This window comes from Psittacula echo, assembly GCF_963264785.1.
Source record: "Psittacula echo genome assembly, chromosome: 5".
Taxonomy (NCBI): domain Eukaryota; kingdom Metazoa; phylum Chordata; class Aves; order Psittaciformes; family Psittacidae; genus Psittacula; species Psittacula echo.
The window spans coordinates 71,856,557-71,879,850 of record NC_137739.1 but is presented as its reverse complement, the minus strand read 5'-3'; the positions used below and the strand labels follow the sequence as shown (position 1 = coordinate 71,879,850).

The window sequence follows — 23,294 nt, the reverse complement described above, 5'->3', positions numbered from 1 at the left end:
TAATTAGGATGATTAGTCAAGGTTGACTATGCTGTAAATTACTGGGAGTGAAAAATGGTGCTTGAGTGATGCTTTGTGGTATTAGGAAACGATTCATATCTAGAAAGGATAAACACAGAGTCTTAAATAAATTATCATATATTGTATTTAGTAATAGCTGTAGAAAGTGTCTCAATTTTTATTTCTGGTGCACCTGAAATTCCAGGGCTAGGAGTTTTGAAAGGACATTTTCAGTTTTATTTAGGCAACCAACATCTATGGACTTGGCTTGCTTGACTAAGCTTCCCTTAGAAATTCCAGTGACACCAGTATAGGTTTTCAGTTCACGAAAAAGTGCAGGCATAGAAAAGTGCAGCTTAAAGTGATGTCTTGTGTGAGCAACGAAGAGTTGCTGTGTTTATAACAGGTAGGTGTAGACAGCAAGGAACCGATGGTCACAAATGTGCCTATGGACCCTGATGCCAAACTTCCCATATGTTTAACAGAACTAGGCATGGGCATGAGGCTTCTTGGGAGAAGATGACCACTTTTCATTCTTTACTTGTACATCGCATGGCACAATAGCATCCTTGAGGGCATCATCTGTTTATTTAAAGCATTGAATAAATACAATGTATTGAGTTAGTAATAAGCTGATTGTTTCCTTCTGATCAGATAATTATGACAGATGTTTAAAATGGCTTATTTTGTAAATGTCTTCTTTACAGAATGAAACAAAATGTATTGTACTCAGAAATCCAGTGCAAAGACCTTCATGCATTAAAATCACAGTCCTATTTGCTGTATAAGCGCTAGCAACATAGGAATGTCACTACTTCTGTCCAGTCCAGAGCAATGGCACGTATGTATAAAGTGGCCTTGAAAACTGGTAATCTTTACACTACATCATTTCATGAGGTTTCACTACCTAGGAAATATATGAACCTTTTTATATCCCTCTGTTGTCTGATGGCTGAGGGTGGCAAGAAAAGGACTGAACAATTATTATGCTTTATATAACAGTGACGTTATTTGTTGTAATCTCAAATGCTTGAATTAAAATACAAATGATAAAAAATACAGCATGACCTCATGCTGGTATCTCTGAAATGGATGGTCACAGAGCACAGCCAGGAACTTTGTGACAGATCACTTGTTTGGATCACCAGGGAACTCAAGGTTTCTGGTCCTTAAACTTCTCTGGACATAAGAAATGTTGTGGTTAGTAAATTTATTTTATTTTCCTATTATTTTGAATTAAAATTTCACAAAAAATAAACTCAGTGATAAAATATAGCTGAAATTACCCTTACAGTTATGAATAAGGAAACAAAATTACCTAATATATCACATTTTCTCCCATCTGTATTTTTTGGCTTCCATTCACCCAAGAAAATTTTGAATTTTTTAGGGAATTTTAACCAAATCCATCAAATAGGAAGAATATTTAAAGGATTCACAGGGGATTCCTACAGGTTTTATGGAAGCAGATGTCTGTGTAAAAGGGAAAGATAAAAATGAATGTCTCCTCTCTCTTCCCCCCCCCGAAAAGCTTCAGCATAGCCTCTGCTGTATTAATACAAATGGGAAATACATTGGAAAGTCATACTGAGGACTCCAAGAAGAGGAGAAGCCTCTGCTGGAGTTCATGCTATATTAGGATGATCCAAGCATGAGACGTAGCTACAGGAAACCAGGTTTCATGAGTTATGCTGTTCAGAGCACCCCTTGGTTTTAGACCCCCACCCCCAGACATTACAATTCAATTATAATTCAGTATCATAGGAAAGCCTCCATGAATTGGACAGTCAGGCACTTAAAATAAAAATTTTGTTTAAAAGGCTTGTTTTTATGAGTTCAACAAAGTTCCCTCAAAGATTACACACAGAAGAAATAATTTGTTCTTTAATTTCTAAAATTCAATAAAAGTCACCCAAATCTTATTTTCTTTTTAACAGTTAATGAATTTCAAAATAATGTTCATTGGAATTTTTCAAGGCAAATTAGCAAGTTAGGCATGCATCTCCTGCTGCCTTTCAGCGGGAACTCAACAATTCACTGTTGTATTTTTACTTTAAAGATCTTCCCCATCTGTATGCAAGTATTCGTTTGGGCAGGGCTGATTTTGTATAGAGGGAAGTGCCAGAACACTAACACAGCTTGCAACAGGGGGCTCAGCTGGGTGGTGAATTAGGTCCTGTCTCACCATGCCACAGTGCTCTTCACTAGATCTTGGATTTAGGCATCCAGCACTAGGGGTGCAAGCTTGAAAAAAGCAGCTGGTGACTTTTTGCTTTCTTTTTATTTATCTCCTATTCTTAAAAGCCTCCAGGGCAGCTAGAATTTCACAACAGGGTCCCCTGCAGACAGCGGGAGCAAAGTACCTGGTTGGAGTCAGAAAATGTTGGAGAACCAGGATGATCTGATCTTCATTATTGACCTCTTGGTTCATGCTTCTTTTCTGTTTTGGAAAGTTGTCACTGCCTCAGGATGGCACCCCTCAAAGATCACCCATGAAGCCTGACGGATTTTTAGGAGCCCTTGGCTTTCTCCAGTTCGTCTGGTAACAAAAAGGTGGTGATAGCACAGTGCTGTACCTGCCACCAGTGAGACAGGGCAGGTCCCAGGAAGGGAAGTGTGACGTGGATCTACGTGTGCCAGCTGCTGGGGTCGTGAGTGTGGGCCTGCATACAGTGAGCTGGCTCTTCTGCATCCTTTCATCAGATAAGCTGGCAGTGGGGGCTCTGTCCTGAGCATAACTTCTCTTCCCTGAAATAGCAACTACAGGTACAGCAGCTGAACAGGCTCAGTACCAGTGTTTTTCTACTTCTTGCCTAAACTTTACCTTTCTTAAGGCTGTAACCTCATCGTTCACTGCTCTGGGGCAAGGGATAGAATTACAGAATCATAGAATCATAGAATAGTTAGGGTTGGAAAGGACCCTAAGATCATCTAGTTCCCACCCCCCTGCCATGGGCAGGGACACCTCACACTAAACCATGTCACCCAAGGCCTCATCCAACCTGGCCTTGAACACTGCCAGAGATGGAGCATTCACAACTTCCCTGGGCAACCCATTCCAGTGCCTCACCACCCTCTCAGTAAAGAATTTCTTCCTTATATCCAATCTAAACTTCCCCTGTTAAAGTTTGAACCCATTACCCCTTGTCCTATCACTACAGTCCCTAATGAAGAGTCCCTCCCCAGCATCCTTATAGGCCCCCTTTGGATACTGGAAGGCTGCTATGAGGTCTCCACGCAGCCTTCTCTTCTCCAGGCTGAACAGCCCCAATTTTCTCAGCCTGTCTTCATATGGGAGGTGCTCCAGTCCCCTGATCATCCTCATGGCCCTCCTCTGGACTTGTTCCAACAGTTCCATGTCCTTTTGATGTTGAGGACACCAGAACTGCACACAATACTCCAAGTGAGGTCTCACGAGAGCAGAGTAGAGGGGCAGGATCACCTCCTTCAACCTGCTGGTCACGCTCCTTTTGATGCAGCCCAGGAGCATGGATGGATGGAAGCATGTAGAAACTCAGGTTTTTCAGGAGGTTCTAAATTCTAAAATCAACACCAAAAAGCATACAGACTCAGATCTGCTTCCCCACTTCCCTTGGTTTTGTGTCCTCTTTGGGATCAAGGCAACATTCTTGCAAGATTGGCTCTTTCTGACTTTTAACACCTATGTCTGCTCTTCAGGATTTGGGAGACTTTTCTGCTCCTTTTTGGCTCCATTTCTTTATTTCAGATACTCTTGAAATTAAAAAATATCCTTGTGTTACAAAGCATGCCCCATCTCCTGTTTCATGCACACAGTGTCTTTCCCAGAATATACAGTCCCTTTGGACTCTTCATTGTCAATTCCCTGCCATTGCTTTCTGCTATACCCTCTTGTCAGGTAACCCTGAGCAGTCTCCAAACGGATCAAAGTCCCTACCTGTTGATCAGCAGTTTAGTTCTCTTCCCTCCCTGTCCCTTATGTGTTCATCAGACTTAATAAATGAGGTAGTGGCCTTCTCTGTGCATGGCTGTTGCAGTTGAACAGGCTATCTGCAGCATTTAATGGCCCCTGTTTTTTTATTAGTCCTATGCAAAGGCACAAGAGTTTCTCTCATCACCTCCTGTGGATTCTGGGATACTGTAAACTAAAGGGAGTCAAGAAAAGAAAAGATTGCCCACTCAGAGTGGATTTTGTAGCCTCTCAGACACGCAGAGAGAGTCCCCTGTAGCAAGCAGATTTCACAAGCTGTATGTGGAGAGATTGCCCAAATTGTCACTTAAGTTAACATCATTTTTTATAGTCTTTCCCTAGGAACATATATTACTTTAACAAAATAAAAAGACTTTCCCCTTATCAAGCATTATTCTCTTACATTTACAGTTTGCTTGACATACAGGAGTAATATTCCATGGTTTGCTACAACTTATAATTTTATGACCCTTCTGTGGCAGATCAGACTAAACATAATTCATTCACAGCTACTTAGTGTTCTGGGAAATAAACCCCTGAACTTAAATAACTATAGTGTGACCTCTGTAAAATATTATTTATGGGTTAAGAACTATTATTATGTACGTATCAAGATGTGCCAAAGGTTATAAAACAAACACTAGTCAGCAAACTGCACTGTTTACTGGCCTAATCACTCATGGCTTGCTTTCTGGTTATAGTCCTACAAATATCTGTAAATGGAGAAAACTATAACTTGGCTGCTTTGGTAATAAGAATGAAGTTGATGCTATGGACCACTAAGGATGCAGTAACAAATAATTCTCTGTCATAAATGGAATGCTGACATATGGCTAAGCAGTGCAGCTGAAATATGTGGTGTTTTCCAGTAAAAAACATTGATTGTCACAAGGGTGCAGCCACTGTCAAAATAAGCAGGGAAATGACAGCCATTCATACGCTATTCATTTTGTAAATCAGTCGATCAAATGCAGGGAGGAAGCTCCAAGCACGTATGTAAGGCTTCCAAAACGGAATTTCGGGTTCTGGTTTTGATATCTGCCAACCCACAGGGGTTTTGGGAAGTGTGTAAGTGCGCATTATTGCACTGCTTGTTCGTGCATAATCCACCTATATCAGAAAGCATCTTGTGCACAAGGCCCCTAAAATGTTTTACAGGCAGAGTTGTACAGACACATATATCAGTAATGTTCATATTAGTCAAATCCATATAAGTTCATGTAAGAAATCTGTCATGGTTTATTCCCCTCTCTCTCTCTCAAAAGAAAAAAAAAAAAAAGAGAGACAAAAAAGGTTTGAATGAAAAATAAAACACCAGCTCTATCTGGACAAGTTTTATAAGGGTCATATTTAATGTTACAGGAGACTTCCTTATTTCCCCTTATCAGACAGGAAAGTTCCCCAGCAATGTCAATGGGATTTCGATAATTTCTGCTACAAGGACAGACATAAGTACCTGCATACAGGTTTTCCTGGCTCTCAAATCAAGTCCAGTACTGCTCGGCTCCCAGAAATCCCTTCCATCCAACTTGCTTTTTAGACATCAGGGACAGATTCAGGCATGTAAGGTAGATGCTAAGTAACTAATACGAGGAAGCAAATAATTTTTCAGCCTTCTGAAGAAAACTTTTTTTTGTTATTAGTTCAGGGTTTTTTTCTTTTCTCCTTTTAGTACAAAAATACTGTGTGAGTAAGAGAGCTGGTACCAAAATAGCCAACAGCCGTGTGGTTAGGGCAATACTAGAGATGTTGAAGACCCAAGTTCAAGTCCTTCTGCAAACCTGGGATTTACACCTTGGTGTGCTGCATCCCATCAGAGTGCTTGTCTGCTGACCCATCTCTAATGTTGACCAAAATCTCATCATGGGCTGAGCCAGCTTTGCCTCTAAGAGCTGCGTGGAAACCAGCACTTTTCTCATCAGAGGGCTTTGTTGCAGTGGAATGTTTCAATGCATTTTGCTCAACAATTCTCTTCTGTCCTACCAGTTATTGATTCTTCTACTGTGTTTGCTGCAAGACCTCAGGCAACATTTCAACATTTCCTTCATAATTTGATCCCATTTCATCAGTGACACCCCTGCAGCAACTCCAAATATTCACATGAACTGCCGTTTTCATTGGTTTGAGCTGGTGGAAAATCACAGTTTAGTAGAAAGCAGCCAGATCTCGCACCAGTACGGAGCAGAATGGGGATAGGGTGCTCACTGTAGCCATAGAAGTGAGATGGAGTTGCATGAATTCCAGCATGATATCCCTAATCTATATGAAAAATTGACTGTTAGCACCGCCACTTATGTGAGCCAAAATGCTCACCAAATCCTTCTGAGCTTCCCTTAGAATACAGCAGGTGCAGATTTAGCCACCTGTCTCCAAGAGTATGAGAGGTATTGGAACAGGCAGAGCTTGATGTGCTCAGCGTATTTTCCATTAACATGAAAATAGGTGACATTTCCAAATATGTGGTTCTTTTTTCTAGGTCACAGTTTAGGCTAATGTTTACTCATGCTAGGTTTTTCCTGTGACCTGCTTTATTTTAGCTGAAACTGGACTGCAGGGAACCTGGCTTTCAGAAGAGCTGTGCATCCATGTTTGTAACCGAGCTGGAAAACCACAAACAACAGTGAAAACAGGGCATGCTGTGAGCATAGAGCATTTGAGGTAGTGTGAACCAAGGAGGAGGATGCTGGTAGGGGACCAGGGTAAGCAGGTCTTGCTCCTGGCTTTGTCCCATTGCAGAGTAATCTTGGGCCACCACTTTTCCCCTCTTTTATCTGTTCTCCTTCTTCTCTTACGCTTTGTCTGTTTCAATTGCAAGTTATGGGAAACAAGCTGTGTGCTTCTTACTAGGTGTTCATCCAGTTCCTAGGTTTTCTGGAGCAGTCCTATGCTTATTTGAGTCCCCTCAGGCACTGCTATACTGCAAATAATAGTAGAGATCTCAACATTTTTGCTCTTATCCCTTTGATAAGATTAAACAAGTATTTTAAATGTCATCTCCTGCCGGCCTCCTGTTTATTTTTTTCGTTTACTCCCCAGAGTAATTTTTGGCTTTGATTGCACAGGAGGCTTTAACATTCACATTGTTGGAAGAGGCTGGAGCTGTTAGTTGAAAGCACAGCCGTATGTGGCATGATGTGGTCCCAGCCTGCCCAGGGGGCTGCTCTAAATAAACAGAACCAAATTAAAGTCCATCATAAAATTACAGCATGCTTTTCTCTAAAGTTTGATTTTTACTTTCCTGGGCCTGATCTTCAGGTTTCATTAGAGCAGCGCTCACAGAGCTCTCTGTTCAGCATCGCTGTGGGCTGAGGGTACCCTCTAGTGGGACAGGCTCTGGCAGCAGTGAAACACAGAGGCTGCTGCCCTGCCTTACCAGGGGCTTCTTTAAGGTCCATGAGACATTAGGGGAAATGAAATGCTGACTCTGGACTCTGCCCACCCATGCGCTTCACCCTGTGCAAGGGGGACAGGGTGCAGATTGGTTTAGGGGTTATGTTGAAAAGGATCATAGAATACAAGGTTTGAAAGGACTTCAAGAATCATCTGGTCCAACCTTTCTGGACAAAGCATGAACTAGACTAGATGTCCCAGCAGCCTGTCCAGAGAATCTTAAGTGTCCAGTGCTGGGGAATCCACCACTTCCCTGAGGAGATTATTCCAGTGGCTGATTTTTCTCATTGTAAAAAATATTCCTCCTGTGTCCAACTGAAATCTCCCCAGGAATAACTTGTGCCCATTACCCCTTATCTTTTCCATGGGATATCTTGCAAAACAGAGGTTGCATCTTCTTTGTAGCCACCCTTTAAATACTGGAACATGGTGAACAGTTCTCCCCTGAGCCTTCTTTTTTCTAGGCTGAACAGACACAGCTCTCTCAGCTTTTCCTCACATGGCTTCCCAGTCCTTGGATCTTCTTCATGGCCCTTCTCTGACCCTCTCTGGCTTGTCCACATAATTTTTGTATAGCAGGGACCAAAACTGAACAGAATATTCCAGGTGTGGCCTGACAAGTGTTGTGTAGAGTGGGATAATGACATCTTTATCTCTGCTCGTGATGCCCTTGTTGATGTAATCCAGCATTCCATTGGCTTTCTTTGCCAGAGCTGCACACTGTTTACTTACATTGAGCTTGCTGTCCACCTGGATCCTCAGGTCCCTTTCCACAGAGCTGCTCCTAGAAAAGGAGATGTCTGCTACCTTAATCCTTCCAAAATCTGGGCTTTGTGGTTCTCAGACCTGATGGGAATAGTGCAGTGCAAAGAGGGACATAACACTGTTAGTATTTCTTGTGCATAGTGCTGGTGGTGCCTTGAGGCTTGTTCTCCAGGCTTACGGGATGATGCAGGCTGAGCGTGACACCCGTGCAGTCAGTTCTCTTCCAACTGGCTGGCCCTGCTGTGAAAACTGCTGCTGCTGTCCGTAGAAGGGGTAGCCCTTCCAGAAATGAAGCCCCCCATCATGAGAAGCAAAGGAATTCTTCAGTGTACTGCTGTCTTTGCCTCTTCCAAGGGACCTGTTCCAGCTCTGAGCTCACCTGCCAGGCTTCTGTATATCAGTGCCACACCACTGAGATAAAGTAGTCTGGCTGATCTGTTCAGCTGGGGATCTGGCATGTTGTCTACATTTAGATCTCAGCAGCCTGCCGTCCAGTTTGACTCTCACTCACAAATGTTACTCTTCTGGAACGGGCAGGTTTTTTAAGCTAGACAGGCAAAGCTGGTTTCTCAAAGGATTATGATAAAGCTTAGAATATCTAAAGAGAGCACAACATGCATGCAGACCGATGCTTGCATGTATTTTGTTGCAAATGCTTAAGCTTTCTTCTTTCACACAGCACTGTATTTCTCTTGCCTTAGGGCTGGCAGTACTTCACTCGCTGCTGCATGGTTTCAAAACAAAAGAGGCAGCTCCATCTAGAGGTCTTTGATAAAAGAATAAAACCTGTTTTTCATAGCTCTGCACTGCATGAGTTTTTGTCTGATGCAGCACTGTGTATGTGGGTGTGCTTTCTCTTATGCAGCATAGCTATACCTTATTTCTAAATGTCTTATAAGTTCTAAGATTTTGGAACAGGGCCTTGAAGTTTCAGAGCAATCTTGAGACATTTCCCCCCTTTTCCCCTTGTTACTCAGAGTGTGTTGCTGTTCAGCAAGAGTATCCGTATGTACAGTGTTTGCTGCCTGTGTGCATAGTTTGGTGCGGAGATGGGATGGACAGGGAAGTCCTGACCATTGTTTCTCTCTGTTTCTTCATAACATCTCAGAATTTGTCAGTGTGAAATGTGAGATAAGGCTGTGCTCAAATTTACACTGATATTTAGTGGCTAAGCCTACACTCTGGTTCAAAAGAAGGGGAGAGTATCACTGTGGTAACTGCCATGAAGTAGGGATGGGGCCATGCAAGTAACTTCTACTCATCGATGTGCACCAACAGAGGTGTTATTTTAAGTAACTAGGAATCTAACAGTTTGTCTCACTAAGAACTTCGGATGGCATTTTGGTATCATATTTGGTATCATACGATTTACTGAGATTTTAAAGATCTCAGTAAAAGTGCATGCACAGCATGTTTTCTTCCTGTCAGTAATGATTAAAGCAGAAACACAATGGTACGTCTGATGCACGGTATATCCCAGGGTGCAGGCTACCACAGCACTGTAATCGTATGCTGGGGGATGTTTGGGGTTTGGTTCTGGACCAAGAGGAGAGTTCTTTGTAATGGAATGAAGAACAAAAATCAGTATTTCTTATGTAGAATGTACAGGTTAATAATGCCCAAAACTTCCTTGTTGTTTCTTTTTCTTCTAGTCACCTAGTCCAGGTGATTGTTTCCTTCTCCCTTTGAACATTCTTTATCATCATATTCTGTATAGTACACTCACACTTTTTACTCCATTCTAATCCTTTCCTGCTGGCTTTTCAACTTCCACCTGCTCTATAGGTATTAAAGGCAATAGCTCTCGTGGTTACTGGAAAATGTACAGATAAATAGAGGTTATTAGTGAAATCCTGCATTTCAATGCAACACAGTTCAGCACTTGAGACAAAGAAAAGAATGTGCAGTTCTTGGCAGATGGGACTTTTTTTCTTTATGAAAAAAAAGAATTTAATGAGAGACACAGCAGGAAACTGAAAGATCAGGCTAAGTCTTGGCTGAAAAAAGAACTTTGAGGGCTTGCTGATACTTTGCCAGTGTTAAAGGAGTCAACTCAGAGATTATTAGCTAATATAATGAGTCTGCAACATGTAGTCATAATAGTCCCATTACGTTAATACATTTCTTTTTCTCTCCTCTTTAGCCTACTTACTGTTAAACAATATCTACTATTGTTTTAGTGTAGGTCATAGTTCAATCTTTTGAGGACCTAAAAATATGTAAAATTAAACTACTAAGGAAGAAACCCAACATCCCACTTCTTAAGGAATAATATTCATTTTAGATAAACATTTCTGGGGAACATTTGGTGTGCTAGTACTTAAACAGATCTCTAGCAGCCACTGTAGCAGTTTTGTTTACCAAGCCCTCCATCGTTTGCTGTTTCACCTATTTCAGTTTCAGGCTCTCCCATGAGGACCAGGCAGGTGGGCACAGTCCATGCTGATTTCTCACAGAGGTTATTTCTCCCTCAATGCAAACAGACAGGGGTGTTGCTTTGTTTTCTTACGACCAGAGCGCAGCAGCCCTTGGAGCTGCCCACCAAACTTCAAGTCTCCTCAGCAACACATTCCCCAGCTCTCTAGCCAGAACAGTTCCTCTCCCGGGACATCATGTTGACGCCTGCACAAGGTCTAGTGCAGCTGGAAGTCTGTCCTGTTGATCTAGACTCACGCAAGCTTTATTTGGCTGTGGCAGGTGCCTACTTCCAGAAACTATCCTTCTTCCGGGATCCCTTGGGCAACCTGTTCCAGTGTTCCACCACCCTCATTGGAAAATATTACTTCCTTGTATCTAGTCTAAATCTACCCTCTATTAGTTTAAAACTATTACCCCTCCTCCTATCACAACAGGCCCTGCTAAACAGTGTAACACTTTCTTATAAGCCCCTTTTAAGAACTGGAAGATCACAATAAAGTCTCCCTGGAGCCTTCTCTTCTCCAGGCCAAACAACTCCAACTCTCCCAGCCTTTCCTACAGGAGAGGTGCTCCAGGTTTTTGATCATTTTCGTGGCCTTCCTCTGGACCTGCTCCAACAGGTCCATGAAGACACAGAGACAGTCCTGTACTGAGGACTCTAAAGCTGGATGCAGTACTCCAGGCAGGATCTCACCAGAGTGGAGTAGAGGGGCAGGATCACCTCCCTTGACCTGCTGGCCACACTTCTTTTGGTGCAGCCCAGAATACAGTTGGCTTTCTGGGCTGTGAGTGCACACTGCTTGCTCATGTCCAGCTTTTCATCCACCAGTATCCGCAAGTCCTTGTCCACAGGGCTGCTCTCAATCCCTTCATCCCCCAGCCTGTATTGATACTGGAGGTTGCCCCAACCCAGGTGCAGCACCTTTTACTTAGCCTTGTTGAACCTCATGAGGTTCACATGGGCCAACTTCTACAGCTTGTCCAGGTCCCTCGATGGCATCCAGTCCCTCAGGTGTGTCAACCACACCACAGCTCTTGCTGTGACAGGATCTCTTCCTTTGCTGAGGTGACAGCCAGATCCTTGGAGGAAAAAAAAAAAGATCCAGTGGGAGCAAAAGGAAGGAATAACATGCTGCATGAGGTACACAGTGATGTTGTTAAAAAGATCCATTTCTGTAAGAGGTGGTTAAGGGTGAAGGAAAGGGAACAAGAGAGGGGAGGTTGGTACAATGACATGGTATCCCATGAAAAAGCAGAGAATGAGGTGCTCAGACTTTTTGTGACAACGGTCTAGATCACAGCTCTGGCACCTACTTTCTGTATGGAAAGCAAAGACTGTGGGGTCTCTTCTGTGTTTGAACAGTTCCTGCTGTTCATGGAAAATCCTGGGATTTATGATGTTCTGCACTGTATCAGGAGCTGAAAGAGGCAGAGATGCTCTTTTTATTCCGCCCTGTTACTGCAAGGTAAGGAGAATGCATACACACCTGACAGTCTGGGGCCATTCCTAGCAAGTCTCTGCTTCTTAATGGCATAATGTACACATCCTCAGGGTTCTTGAATACTTTCAAATTTCTTGTCTAACTGGTTTTGTTGCACAATATGTTAGCACGTGTAGCCTGGGAAAGAGGGTAGGAAGGAAGTTGTTATCACAAGCTGATAGGAGGCAAGTTGTATAAGAAGTGCTTTGTTTATATGCAGGAGCAGATAAGTTGACTCATATCTTTGAGTCCCCAGCACTGCAACATTACACATCCCCATGCACGTGCCATGTAAGACACAGGCATGGGCATACAGAAGATGCTTTAACCCCTGCCCCAGGGATAATGTAAGCACTTTCTAATCACCTGTGCTTGTTGTAAAAACTAGAAATATCTTGACCTTGTTCTTAGCAAAATCTCTCACCCTTTTCCTCTTGATGCTTTGTTGGATTCACTGGCTGTCACAGCAGGCAAATGGGTTTGCAGATAGCACTGGGCTGATGTAATTTGGCCAAATTTGCTCTCCATGACCATCCTCCCACCACTTTGTGTGTAATTACAACATGACAAGACCCTGTTTCGCAAGACAAATGAGAAGAGGATTGGTGGGGCACCTCCAATGTAACACATTCAGATACAGTACTGTAAATTACTTTGTTTGGAGAAGAGTGGCCTTTCTTCAGGTTGAAGAGTTGGTGTCCTCAACATCAAAAGGACATGGAACTGTTGGAACAAGTCCAGAGGAGGGCCACGAGGATGATCAGGGGACTGGAGCACCTCCCGTATGAAGACAGGCTGAGAAAGTTGGGGCTGTTCAGCCTGGAGAAGAGAAGGCTGCGTGGAGACCTCATAGCAGCCTTCCAGTATCTGAAGGGGGGCTATATAAGGATGCTGGGGAGGGACTCTTCATTAGGGACTGTAGTGATAGGACAAGGGGTAATGGGTTCAAACTTAAACAGGGGAAGTTTAGATTCGATATAAGGAGTAAGTTCTTTACTGTTAGGGTGGTGAGGCGCTGGAATGGGTTGCCCAAGGAAGTTCCGAATGCTCCATCCTTGGCAGTGTTCAAGGCCAGGTTGGACAGAGCCTTGGGTGACACGGTTCAGTGTGAGGTGTCCCTGCCCATGGCAGGGGGGGTTGGAGCTAGATCATCTTAAGGCCCTTTCCAACCCTAACTATTCTATGATTCTGTGATTCTTCAGAGTTAAGCACCATGTGTGCCGCTGCTACGCTGTGCCACTGTGGTGGTTGTGGCCTTTTCTTTCTGATTGACCCAAGCCTTTAGTGAACATATAGGATCATTTATACCAGGTGTAGCCTTTTGCCTTTGTAGAAGAAAAGAACTTACAAGTACTATTAAGAACTGCAATGCAGTAGAAAAAGTCTCAGAGAGCTCAAAAATGGTGTTATTTCAATTTCATTCAATTTAGCCATCCGCACAAAGGGTAAACCACAGTCACCCCACATGTCTCCGCCTCTGAAGTACTGATAGTTGTCTTGCAACACCAGTCAGGTCCAACACTGATTGGCAGGAGTCTGGAAGATCCTGTTTCCAAAGAGCACTAACAACACATTTCTGGGTGTCTCCTCCCTCATTTGTGTATCATGGCACTACAGGTTGAAGAAAACTGCTCAGACTGCTTAAGGAAAGCCACTTTCATGACAAGCTGTTGCCGGTGCTTCATGAAAATTTGACACTGGTACTGTTTTTCTATTGCTTTGAACTGTATATAATGAAGCAAGCAGAGCAAGTAAGGGGCTCTTCAGCATTCAGAATGAGGAAGGTCTTTCAGATCTTGTTAATACTGGGTAATATTCCTCACATACAAGCATTTGCAAGATTGTGGCTGTAAGCTTATTTGTAAGCCACAAGGGCAGAACAGTCCTCTACAATTATCTGGATTAAATGTTTGTGCAAGCCAAAGGGATCACTGTATCAGTCTCAATTAAGAGGAAGTAAAAAGTATTTTTAAACTTGCTGCTGGATTTCAGTGAATTAGAGAGCTATGAATGAAGCAGAAGATTTTACAGCCTCTGAGATACACATTGATGTATCTTTTACTTAAATCCCATTATTATATATGTGAGTGGAAGCTGATGCCCAATGAAAAGATACAGAAAAATCAGAAAGCAGAGGCCACTCCAGCTGCCTGGTGCCTTGGAGCTCTGTGGTTTAAAGGGGAGGGTTTTTAGGCTAGGTGGTGCTGGTGGGAACAGCTGGCATATGAAATCACTGTCTACAAGGGTGGCTTGAACCCATTTCTGAGTGTGTCAGTCACAGAATCATAGAATCATAGAATAGTTAGGGTTGGAAAGGACCTTAAAATCATCTAGTTCCAACCCCCCTGTCATGGGCAAGGACACCTCACACTAAACCATGTCACCCAAGACTCTGTCCAACCTGGCCTTGAACACTGCCAGGGATGGAGCATTCACAACTTCCCTGGGCAACCCATTCCAGTGCCTCACCACCCTCACAGTAAAGGATTTCTTCCTTATATCCAACCTAAACTTCCCCTGTTTAAGTTTGAACCTGTTACCCCTTGTCCTGTCACTACAGTCCCTGATGAAGAGTCCATCCCCAGCATCATGTTTGGGAATAAGTGAGAAGCTAAATTATAAATAATAGGGCAATATTGCTGGGAAAGAAATAAACTCCAGTAAACTAAAACAATCAGTTTGTTCTCCTCTGTTTCCTGTACAAGTAATAAAATCTAAAAACTGAGTTGCTGTTAACAGTTAATGACCACTGCATTTGTTAATGGACCCAGACAAATGAGAGGAGTTTAATACAACAAACAGGCCATTAGTTGTATTAATGGTTGGCTTGTAGGAGTTAGTGCTCTTATAAACTATATTCTGCAGTTTATAATACCAGCACTTTATAAAACGACCTGGTGTTTTCCAAAAAATAAAAAATAATAAGGATCAGGTGAGTTCCAATTTAGCAGTGGAAAATAAGTATGCATGCTAACTAAGAAAAGCTGATAGTAGGCTAGTTTTCTAGTTTGCACTGGAATAAATCAGGAGCAAGAGCAGACATACAAACCAGGGCTGATTCTTGTACAGCCTAAATCAGTGGCAGCTTTGCTTTTGACTTTGGTGAGTTTTGGATTGCTCCTGTAATTATTATCATTAGAGAGCAATTTGATCTTTTTTTTTTTCTTTTCTTCCTTTTTTTTTTCCACAGACCACAAATGATTCCACACACGGGATATTCAGTTTTTAGCAGCTGTCATTATTTAGAGGTTTAACAAGCACGCTTATAGAAAGAACTATAAAAGGGAAGTTGTATAAATAGACTAAAATTAATAGAGGAACCAAAGAGAGTTAGTTCCTGCTTCACTAGACTCTACAGCTCTTTTAATTTCTGTATTTTTAAAGTGTATTTAACTGCAGTTCTATTTACAAGAAATGTCAGTAGCATTTTTGCAATGGTAGTTATGAAAGACAAAGTTTTTCCACGGCTTTACAGACTCACTTCTGAATGTAACCAGTGTTTGGAAGAAATTTAAAGTGGAGCAATTTAAGCATTTGCCCTTAACTTGCCAAATGGGGACGATATTAAATTATTACAGAATTATAGGTTACTGGTGAAGGGAATAACGTACACTTTGGTACAAAAAAGAAGTGGAGGTATTTAAATGTGTATGAATGGGCTCTAATTTGTGTATAGTCGTAGCATGAGATGAGGCCAGGCTTAAATCATAAACTTATAACAGGGCTTAGCCAAGCTCTTCAACTTTGTTTGTGGAGCCAACTTGCAAGTTTTCCAGATAGACTCCCAAAAACATAAGAGACCTTGCATAAACTTATCCTTAAGGTTACTGTGACCTGGAGGAAGAATGCAAGAGTAAACTCAGAGAGCTCTTCCCACCTTTGGCCATTCAACCACATGCAGGGAATGGTGTCTAAGCCAATCTGAAGAGGTGTCACTCTTGAGGTTTCTTACTTAGATATGGAAATTACAGTCCAGAGGAACATATAATTCACTCTGGGTCCTTCCTGGATCCATCATTACCTCAGCCATGCTGTTGCAAAGAGTGGCAAGTAACTGAGGCTTCAGAGGAAGATATAAGATACTTCAGCAGAAAAAGGATAAGAAATAAGAGAGGTACAGAGTGGTCCTTCCTCTGCTAATCCTCTCAGCTGGCAATTTGTGTTTTAAGAGGTTCCTGGGCCAGGATTTGTCTCATGGTTGGTAGTCAGTAGGAAGTCTATCCTCCATAAATACCTAGCCCTTTATACTTCTGGCCTCCATTTTTGGCAATGAATTCTATATTACGCATTCTGTAAAAAGATGTATGCTTCTGTATGTTTTAAACCTGCTACCTCAAATTTCACTGAGTGCCCTTTATGTCTTGTTTGGGAAAGAATGAAAAATTCTCTCCCATTCATCCAGCTCATATGGTTTATGATTGTACAGATCTCAACCACATTTTCCTCTTTAGTCATTCTTTTCCAGACCCTGAATTCTTAAGCTAGGCAGTCTCTCTCCCTTCACAACTATGTTTCATGGCTTTGATCACCTTTGCCATCTTTTCAGTTCTAGTTCAGCCTTTCCTAGTTCTACTCTGCATTTTTTGAGATGGAGGGAGAAGCAGTCTTGCACACCATGTAAATGGTATGGGTGTATCATTTATACAGTGCCTGAGTGACAGTTTTGGCTTTGCTCTTAGTTGTGTTTCTTGTAATTACTAATATTATATTTGTCCTTTTGATAGTTGCTGAGCACTAAACTTTTTTTCCACTGGTTCTCCACCACTACCCTAAAATCTTCTAGAGTGGGAGAAGGTTAGTAAGATCACCTATTACCTCTTTGTTTATTCTGTAATTTACCTGTAATTCAGATTGTATTTCCTTATGTGCATTATTCTGTATTTGTTACCTTGCACGCGATCCATTGTGCTGCTGCTCAGGCACAACATCAGATCTTTCTGTACTTCTCCATCAGTTTCTTTAACAGCTATGTATCAGTGGCCGACTGCTCAGGAAACCACGCAGCTTGGCAGGAAGCACTGGGAAGAGCTCAGCCTCCCTGAACACTTGAAAGCACAAAATGAATCAACTTGCCTTGTCTGGAGCCTGGTCTCCAAGCACCTGCTGGAGAAAGAGGAGAGAGAAAAGAGAGAAGCCGTGCTCCTGCAGACCTGCCCGGCATTCAGAGCAGTGCAAGGAGGTTCAGCGCAGCCATCACCAGATGGTGCTGCTGCGTTCAGCCTTGCAAGGTCATCGCTCACAAGGACGTTTTGATTCTCGGAAGAAAATACTGTACTGAGGGTGTTTTTCCACTGCTCGGCTGTCTGGAGACTACGCAGGGGATGTTCTGACTTCATGTCACTACTCAGTTCTCTTTGAGAACAGGACATTTGAGCTTTGGCTGGGAGTTCTGAATAGGGGTGTGTTCAGATGCTGTTTGAGATGATCTGTTCCAGACTGGTTTGAGTGGATAAACAAAATTAATTAGATTCACATCATGTGAGCCCACAGGATTGAATTTTTCCTCCAATGGAAAACAAGCTAGCAGTGGGTACTGTTGCTTGTCAGAAATATTTATAACTATAGCTCACCTGCTTTTCCATATGTTTGAAAATGTTTGCTGTTTTTTTAAAGGCCCAGGTAGCGGAATCATGTTATCAATGAAACTCCAATGAACCACTGCACAGAAAAAGTTCTCTGAGTCCCCTTTGCTATTGCTATTACATACGAAACTCCAGTGTAGCAAAGTACTTCACCTTGCGTGATTAAGCAGAGGAAGTGGCACCGCCTGAACCTGTAACTAGCAGATAGTCTATTTCTTGTTTGTGTCAGTAAATATGTGAGCCAGTCATTACTTCTAACAAGTTGATTGGGAAAGTTTTCCTCTCTGATTCCTCAGAAAACTGAGGATAAAAACTCTATGATATGAGGATAAAACACTATGATAGCAGTTTGTGAAGGTAACTCATGTTTAGCTATTAACTGTAGGCTCCAATCTCCAAGAGCTTTTGTGAAGCTCAGTTGATATTAAAACTTCTGTAAAGGGTTTATCTGCACAGCTGCAGGAGCATACTGAGGTTTTAACTTCCATGAGGCAAACAGATCCAGCACAGGAAACTCAGAGGCAAAGCAGACATGCTGCATTATTCTTCATTGCTTTTGTTCTGAGCATTTTGAAGGCCTCTAAACAAAGTAAAATCTATGTTTAATGATTTGGAATTTAAAGAGTGAGCACTCCAGCCTGCATAAGGCCTTGAGCCTCATCCTGTGGACATTCATGCTGGACTCCAAGGGACAGGTCCTGACCAGCAATGATAGAATAGAGGTGATGAAAGTGCAAAATGACAAGTAATGATGCTCTTGAGAAGGTAAATGGTGGGCTTTTTTATTCTTTGCTGTCATGAAAGAAGAGCAGTGGTGAATCAAGAAATTGAAGTGACAGCAGATATACAGCTGATGAAATGTTTATTTCTGACCACCTCACTGCTGTGGGATGGAGGAATCAAAAAGGTATGAAGACTAAACCCAGAATATTTGTAAGGAAAAGAAAACCACTCAGAATGACCACCCCTAATGCTAAATGCATTTCAGAAGCATCATCAACCCAACAAAAAAGTTCCTGTATCTTTAAGTCTTTTACAGGAACAGACTACTCTGTGTTTTCACAGCCATACCTTCTGCTAAAAGACCTGGAGCTGGTCACTCCTGGAGACAAGATCCCAGCCCCTGTGGTGCCTGGATTACATGCAGCTTGGTAATTAAGTCTGTGCCTCCTCAGGGTGAAGTGTCCTAACCAAGCTCAAAAAATTCTTAAACACTTCTTTTCTCAGGCTAACAATGAGAAGTCAAGGAACTTAAAAGCCTTGCAGGGAGACCTGTCAAAAGTCTGATTTAAGGGTCTACAAGCTTTTCTGGCAGAACTGTTGCTTCTATGTGATGAATGATCACATTACTGAACCTGTTCCACCTGCTCTTTCCTGAGGAGGCAAGAAGAGCCCTGCTCTGAGGCTGGAAGGAGCTTTGGCTTGGTGCTCCTGCAAAATGTGGAGTGGCTAGAAGGAGAGGAGGGTGTGGGGAGGAGCGTAAGGAGAAAAAGGGGTGGGAAATGAGAGGCAGTCTGCTAGGGAATGGATAGAATGTGAGAGATGAAGGGCTGGGGGGAAAGGCATAGGCTGAAAAGGTAAAAGAAAAATAAAAAAAGAAACACACACAGGCTGTGTGCTCGCAACCAACTGTGGCACCATCCTGCTGTGGCAGGGACGTTCAAATGACATCTTACTCCACTGTGGGGATTGCAACCTAATCCAGACAACGTTGGCCAAACAGCATCACCAGAAATGCAGGATTTCACTGCTCCCCTATCCAGTCCACACAGTTTTGCTGTGACCTTTGGAAAGTAACTAAAAGTATTTAAATTCTGACTTTATTAAGTGCACTGAAAAGGCAAAAGGAATCCACTCCAAAACAAGCCCTGCATACTGAGTGCCAAGAATGGTGATGACATACAATTGATCCCAAACGGCAAAGTTATAACAATAAACTTTTCAATAGCAAAATTAACACATCCTTATATTCTCTGTACACGTTCTCCTAGTTAAATGCGCTGCTCCAGCGTTAGGATGCAGTAAATCGCCTGCCACAGAAGACAACGTACAACGCAGCTGAGCGAGTGCTGCGCTGTCGAACCCGTCTCCCCGCACAGCTGTACCACAGGTATGGCCAGAGCAGCCGCAGCCCCTCCCCGGGCAGCGCGAGCCGGAACGGGCAGGGGAAGGGCCGTGTCCCCGCAACAGCCCGGCCCTGGCATCGCTCTCCCGCCGCTCCCCACGGCCTGGCGGGCAGCTCCCCCGCGCTCTCCGCCCCTCGGCACGGCTCCGGGCACACCTCGCTAAGGGCGGGGGCGCTGTCGGGCCAGCCCGGGCCGTGCCGATCGGAGCCCGTCCCGCCCTCGCGGCTCCTCCCCGCCCGGCGCCGTCCCACGCCCCAGGTGTCCCACGCCGCGCCGCGCTGAGCCGCTGCCCCTCGGCAGCAGAGGCCCGGACAGGCGCAGCGGCGGCGCGGGGCTGGGCGGTGGAGCGGTGCCCGCTGCCGCGGGACGTGGGCGGTGCGCGGGGGACGGCGGTTCCGGGGCCCCGGCATGGCCTGGGGGCCGGCGCGCCGCCGCCGCCCGGCCCCCTGAAGAGGCACGGCGGGGCTGGCTGCCGGCTCGGCGGAACCGGGGGCTGGCTTCGGGCTCTCCTCCGGGCGCCCCGGGGGGCCGGCCATGTCCGGAGCCATGAAGTTCAACGGGTACCTGAAGGTGCGGATCGGGGAGGCGGTGGGACTGCAGCCCACCCGCTGGTCCCTCCGGCACTCGCTCTTCCGCAAAGGATACCAGCTCTTGGACCCTTATGTCACCGTCAGCGTGGACCAGGTGCGCGTCGGGCAGACCAGCACCAAGCAGAAGACCAACAAACCCACCTACAATGAGGAGTTCTCCACCACGGTTAGTGACGGCCATCAGATCGAGCTGTCCGTCTTCCACGACACCCCCATCGGCTACGATGACTTTGTGGCCAACTGCACCTTGCACTTCCAGGACATCTTGCGCTCGGCGGGCCCCAGTGACAGCTTTGAAGGCTGGGTGAGTACCCGTCTTGAGGGGAAGCTGGAGCCGGGCTCCTCTCTGAATGAATGAATGCGCTCGAAGGGTATTTGCAGAGCTGGGGCTTGTCCTTGCATGTCTGTGCTGCAGATGCACGCAGCCCGGTGTGTGTGTCTCATTTACACAGATGAACTTTCATGCATCTGTTTGTGCCCTTATGCTTTAGACTTGTTTAGCCTACTATTTAGACTGCTATTTCAGCTGATGCATTTTGGAACCCTAAGTACAAAAAGTCTTGGCTGTCATAGCTTGAGGGTCAAGACCCTGTAACTGAGGGATTTGAAGTCTCTCCCTTTGTAGACTAGCAGAGAGAAGACTTGTAATACATAACCATCAAAGTACACCTGTAGACTTACATGATGATGTACCTTTGTTCTTTTGCTTAGCGTGCAGAGATGTACTTGGAAACTTAAATACCTGGGTTTGGATATATTTCTGTTCAGATCTGTGCATGCTTGCACAATTGTTTGATGTGTGAATGTAAGTTTCTTTGACTTCTTAACAGAATGGCAGGAATAGTCTTATGTCTATTATGTCTCCTGATGTGCTGGTTGAACAGTTTCACTTACAGCTAGTTGTAGGCTATTTCCAAGTAGGTGTCACTGGCATCCGGTCCAGAGAACCTCATTTATGTCTTAGTCCTAATGGTAAGTGAAAGGAATAGTACTAGCTTTAAAGTTGCACCTTTGTTTCTGCTACTGTAAAGGAGGAGGAAGTGATTGTATTGATCCAGAAAGTTGTTTTTAAGTGTGAAGTTAAAACAGGGGGGGAAAAAAAGGGTATTTCTTCTGGTAGAGAGGGTGGAAAAGAGCTGAGAATTTCCAAGGTTAAGATTGGTATTAGCTTTTTAAGGCCAAGAAGTTCAGCACGCGTGGTCAGATAACCGCCACAATAAAATCACATGTGGAGGAAAGAGAGCTGACACTGTAGAGAACAGATAAGCATCTTGATCATATCACTGGGGAGAATGCTGGTGCTTTCTGTTCTCAGGTGGTGTCTGTGACTGAGATGTGATGTTGTGCCTCTGAGGTGATTATGGGGAAATACCAGTTGCAGGATTAATTGGTGTATGTTGGTACTATTTCTTTCTTTTATTTTCTTCTTATGGTGTACTTGCATACCCTGTAGATAGGCATGAGGTTCATGCACTCAAGGTGGTCTCTCTCAGGCACTGACTGATGTGATTTTGTGTCAGGTGGAGGGATCCAAGCTAGCCTCAAACAAGTTAGCTCGGGTGTTGCTCCTGACAGCACAGCCAGAGCAGAGTTGACAAGGGTTTGCTCAGTGTGTAAGTACCCTGATTCGCAGGCTAGCTGTGCTGCTGGAGGGAAACTGCTCCTGGGACTTGTGCTAAACCAGTTTTAAATACAGAATGGCCAGGGCAAAGGAGTGAGCTCAGGATAGAGAGCTGTGGTTTTGAGGGTTTTCTTTGTGTTTGATTTGCTGGGGGTGTTTCCTCTTTGCTCCTGAGAGAGGCCCTGTCCTCCTGGCAGGCTGGAGTCCTGGTCGCACTGGGTCTGGCCACCCATGGGATTGGGCTGCTCTGTTGCAAAGGTGGTGGCCTTATTTACATTGCCAAAATATCTGTAATAGTATTGCCTCTGGTGTGGATGCATGCATGTCCAGGGACCCACTGTTTCTTTCATTTCGTCCATCCTGTAGTGCTGATTTTTAAGACAGATGGCCTGAAACACTTGTTTGTTTTTTGGTGAGGGTAAAGTCTTTTATCCCTGCTGGATAGGCTTGTGGTTTATGAACTCCTGTACCTGTGAATTGATGGGTGCAATGGGGTGGGAAACTGGTGATTCTTTTCAACTTGGCTGCTGTAAACTGATGCTATATCTGGGCATGTAGACAGAGCTGCTTCTCTCCTTTTCAGTTAATGTCTAAATATTACAACTGGGGTGGATTTAGTGGGAAGTAAGCAAGCATTCATATTCTGTTCCCTTTCTCCTCTCCCTTTTGGCTTGCTTCGTTAGCATCTTGCATAGTGTGCAACCAGGATCACATGATGAGAGGGAACAACATCTTGCCCTGATAATTTAATGTCTTGACATATCCAGCAAGGCTGTCATGGAGTTTTGTGTAATCAGAAGGATATGGAATGCTGATTTGTAGTAACCGAAGGTTCAGGAACTGCTGGCGTGATCCAAGACAGCACAAGGGGTTTGTAGATAATTTGCAACACCTCCACTCTGAAATTCTTCATACTGCCCTTTTTCCATCCCCAAAGCTAAAGCGCATGTAGGCAAGGAAGAAGTGAATGGACTGAGGAGAGAATTGGTGAATCCTTGAAGTTTAACCTGGCTTATACTTATGTGACTGTGCATGATTTTTAGGTTCACTTTTTGTAGACAAGGACAACAAGCAACCTCCAAATGTTCCTTGGATTGCCAAGCAGGGCAGCGGAGCTGGCTGCCTCTGGTCCTTCAACTCTTCTCCAGATTGCTGAGCTGCCAGGGATTACCTGGAACAGTTCCTCAGCTCATAAACACTGGCCTGAAAGTTTTGGCATAAGCTCCCAGGCTCATGCTGCTCTGTTTATGTTTAGGGGACCTATAAGGGTGCTGGGGAGGGACTCTTCATTAGGAACTGTAGCGATAGGACAAGGGGTAGCAGGTTAAAACTTAAACAGGGGAAGTTTAGATTGGATATAAGGAGGAAGTTC

The 23,294-nt window shown here is 44.0% G+C and overlaps 1 protein-coding gene across 1 annotated transcript in view; it reads left to right on the top strand.

Moving 5' to 3' along the window:
* Nucleotides 1-20,245: 20,245 nt before the first annotated feature.
* PRKCH (protein kinase C eta) overlaps nucleotides 20,246-23,294 on the top strand; it is a gene marked incomplete at both ends in the record, with an annotated part of 118,390 nt that continues 115,341 nt past the window's right edge. Inside the window, one exon of the mRNA XM_080619506.1 lies at nucleotides 20,246-20,605. Coding sequence (XP_080475632.1) covers nucleotides 20,246-20,605 — 360 coding nt within the window. The remainder of the gene's footprint in view (nucleotides 20,606-23,294) is intronic.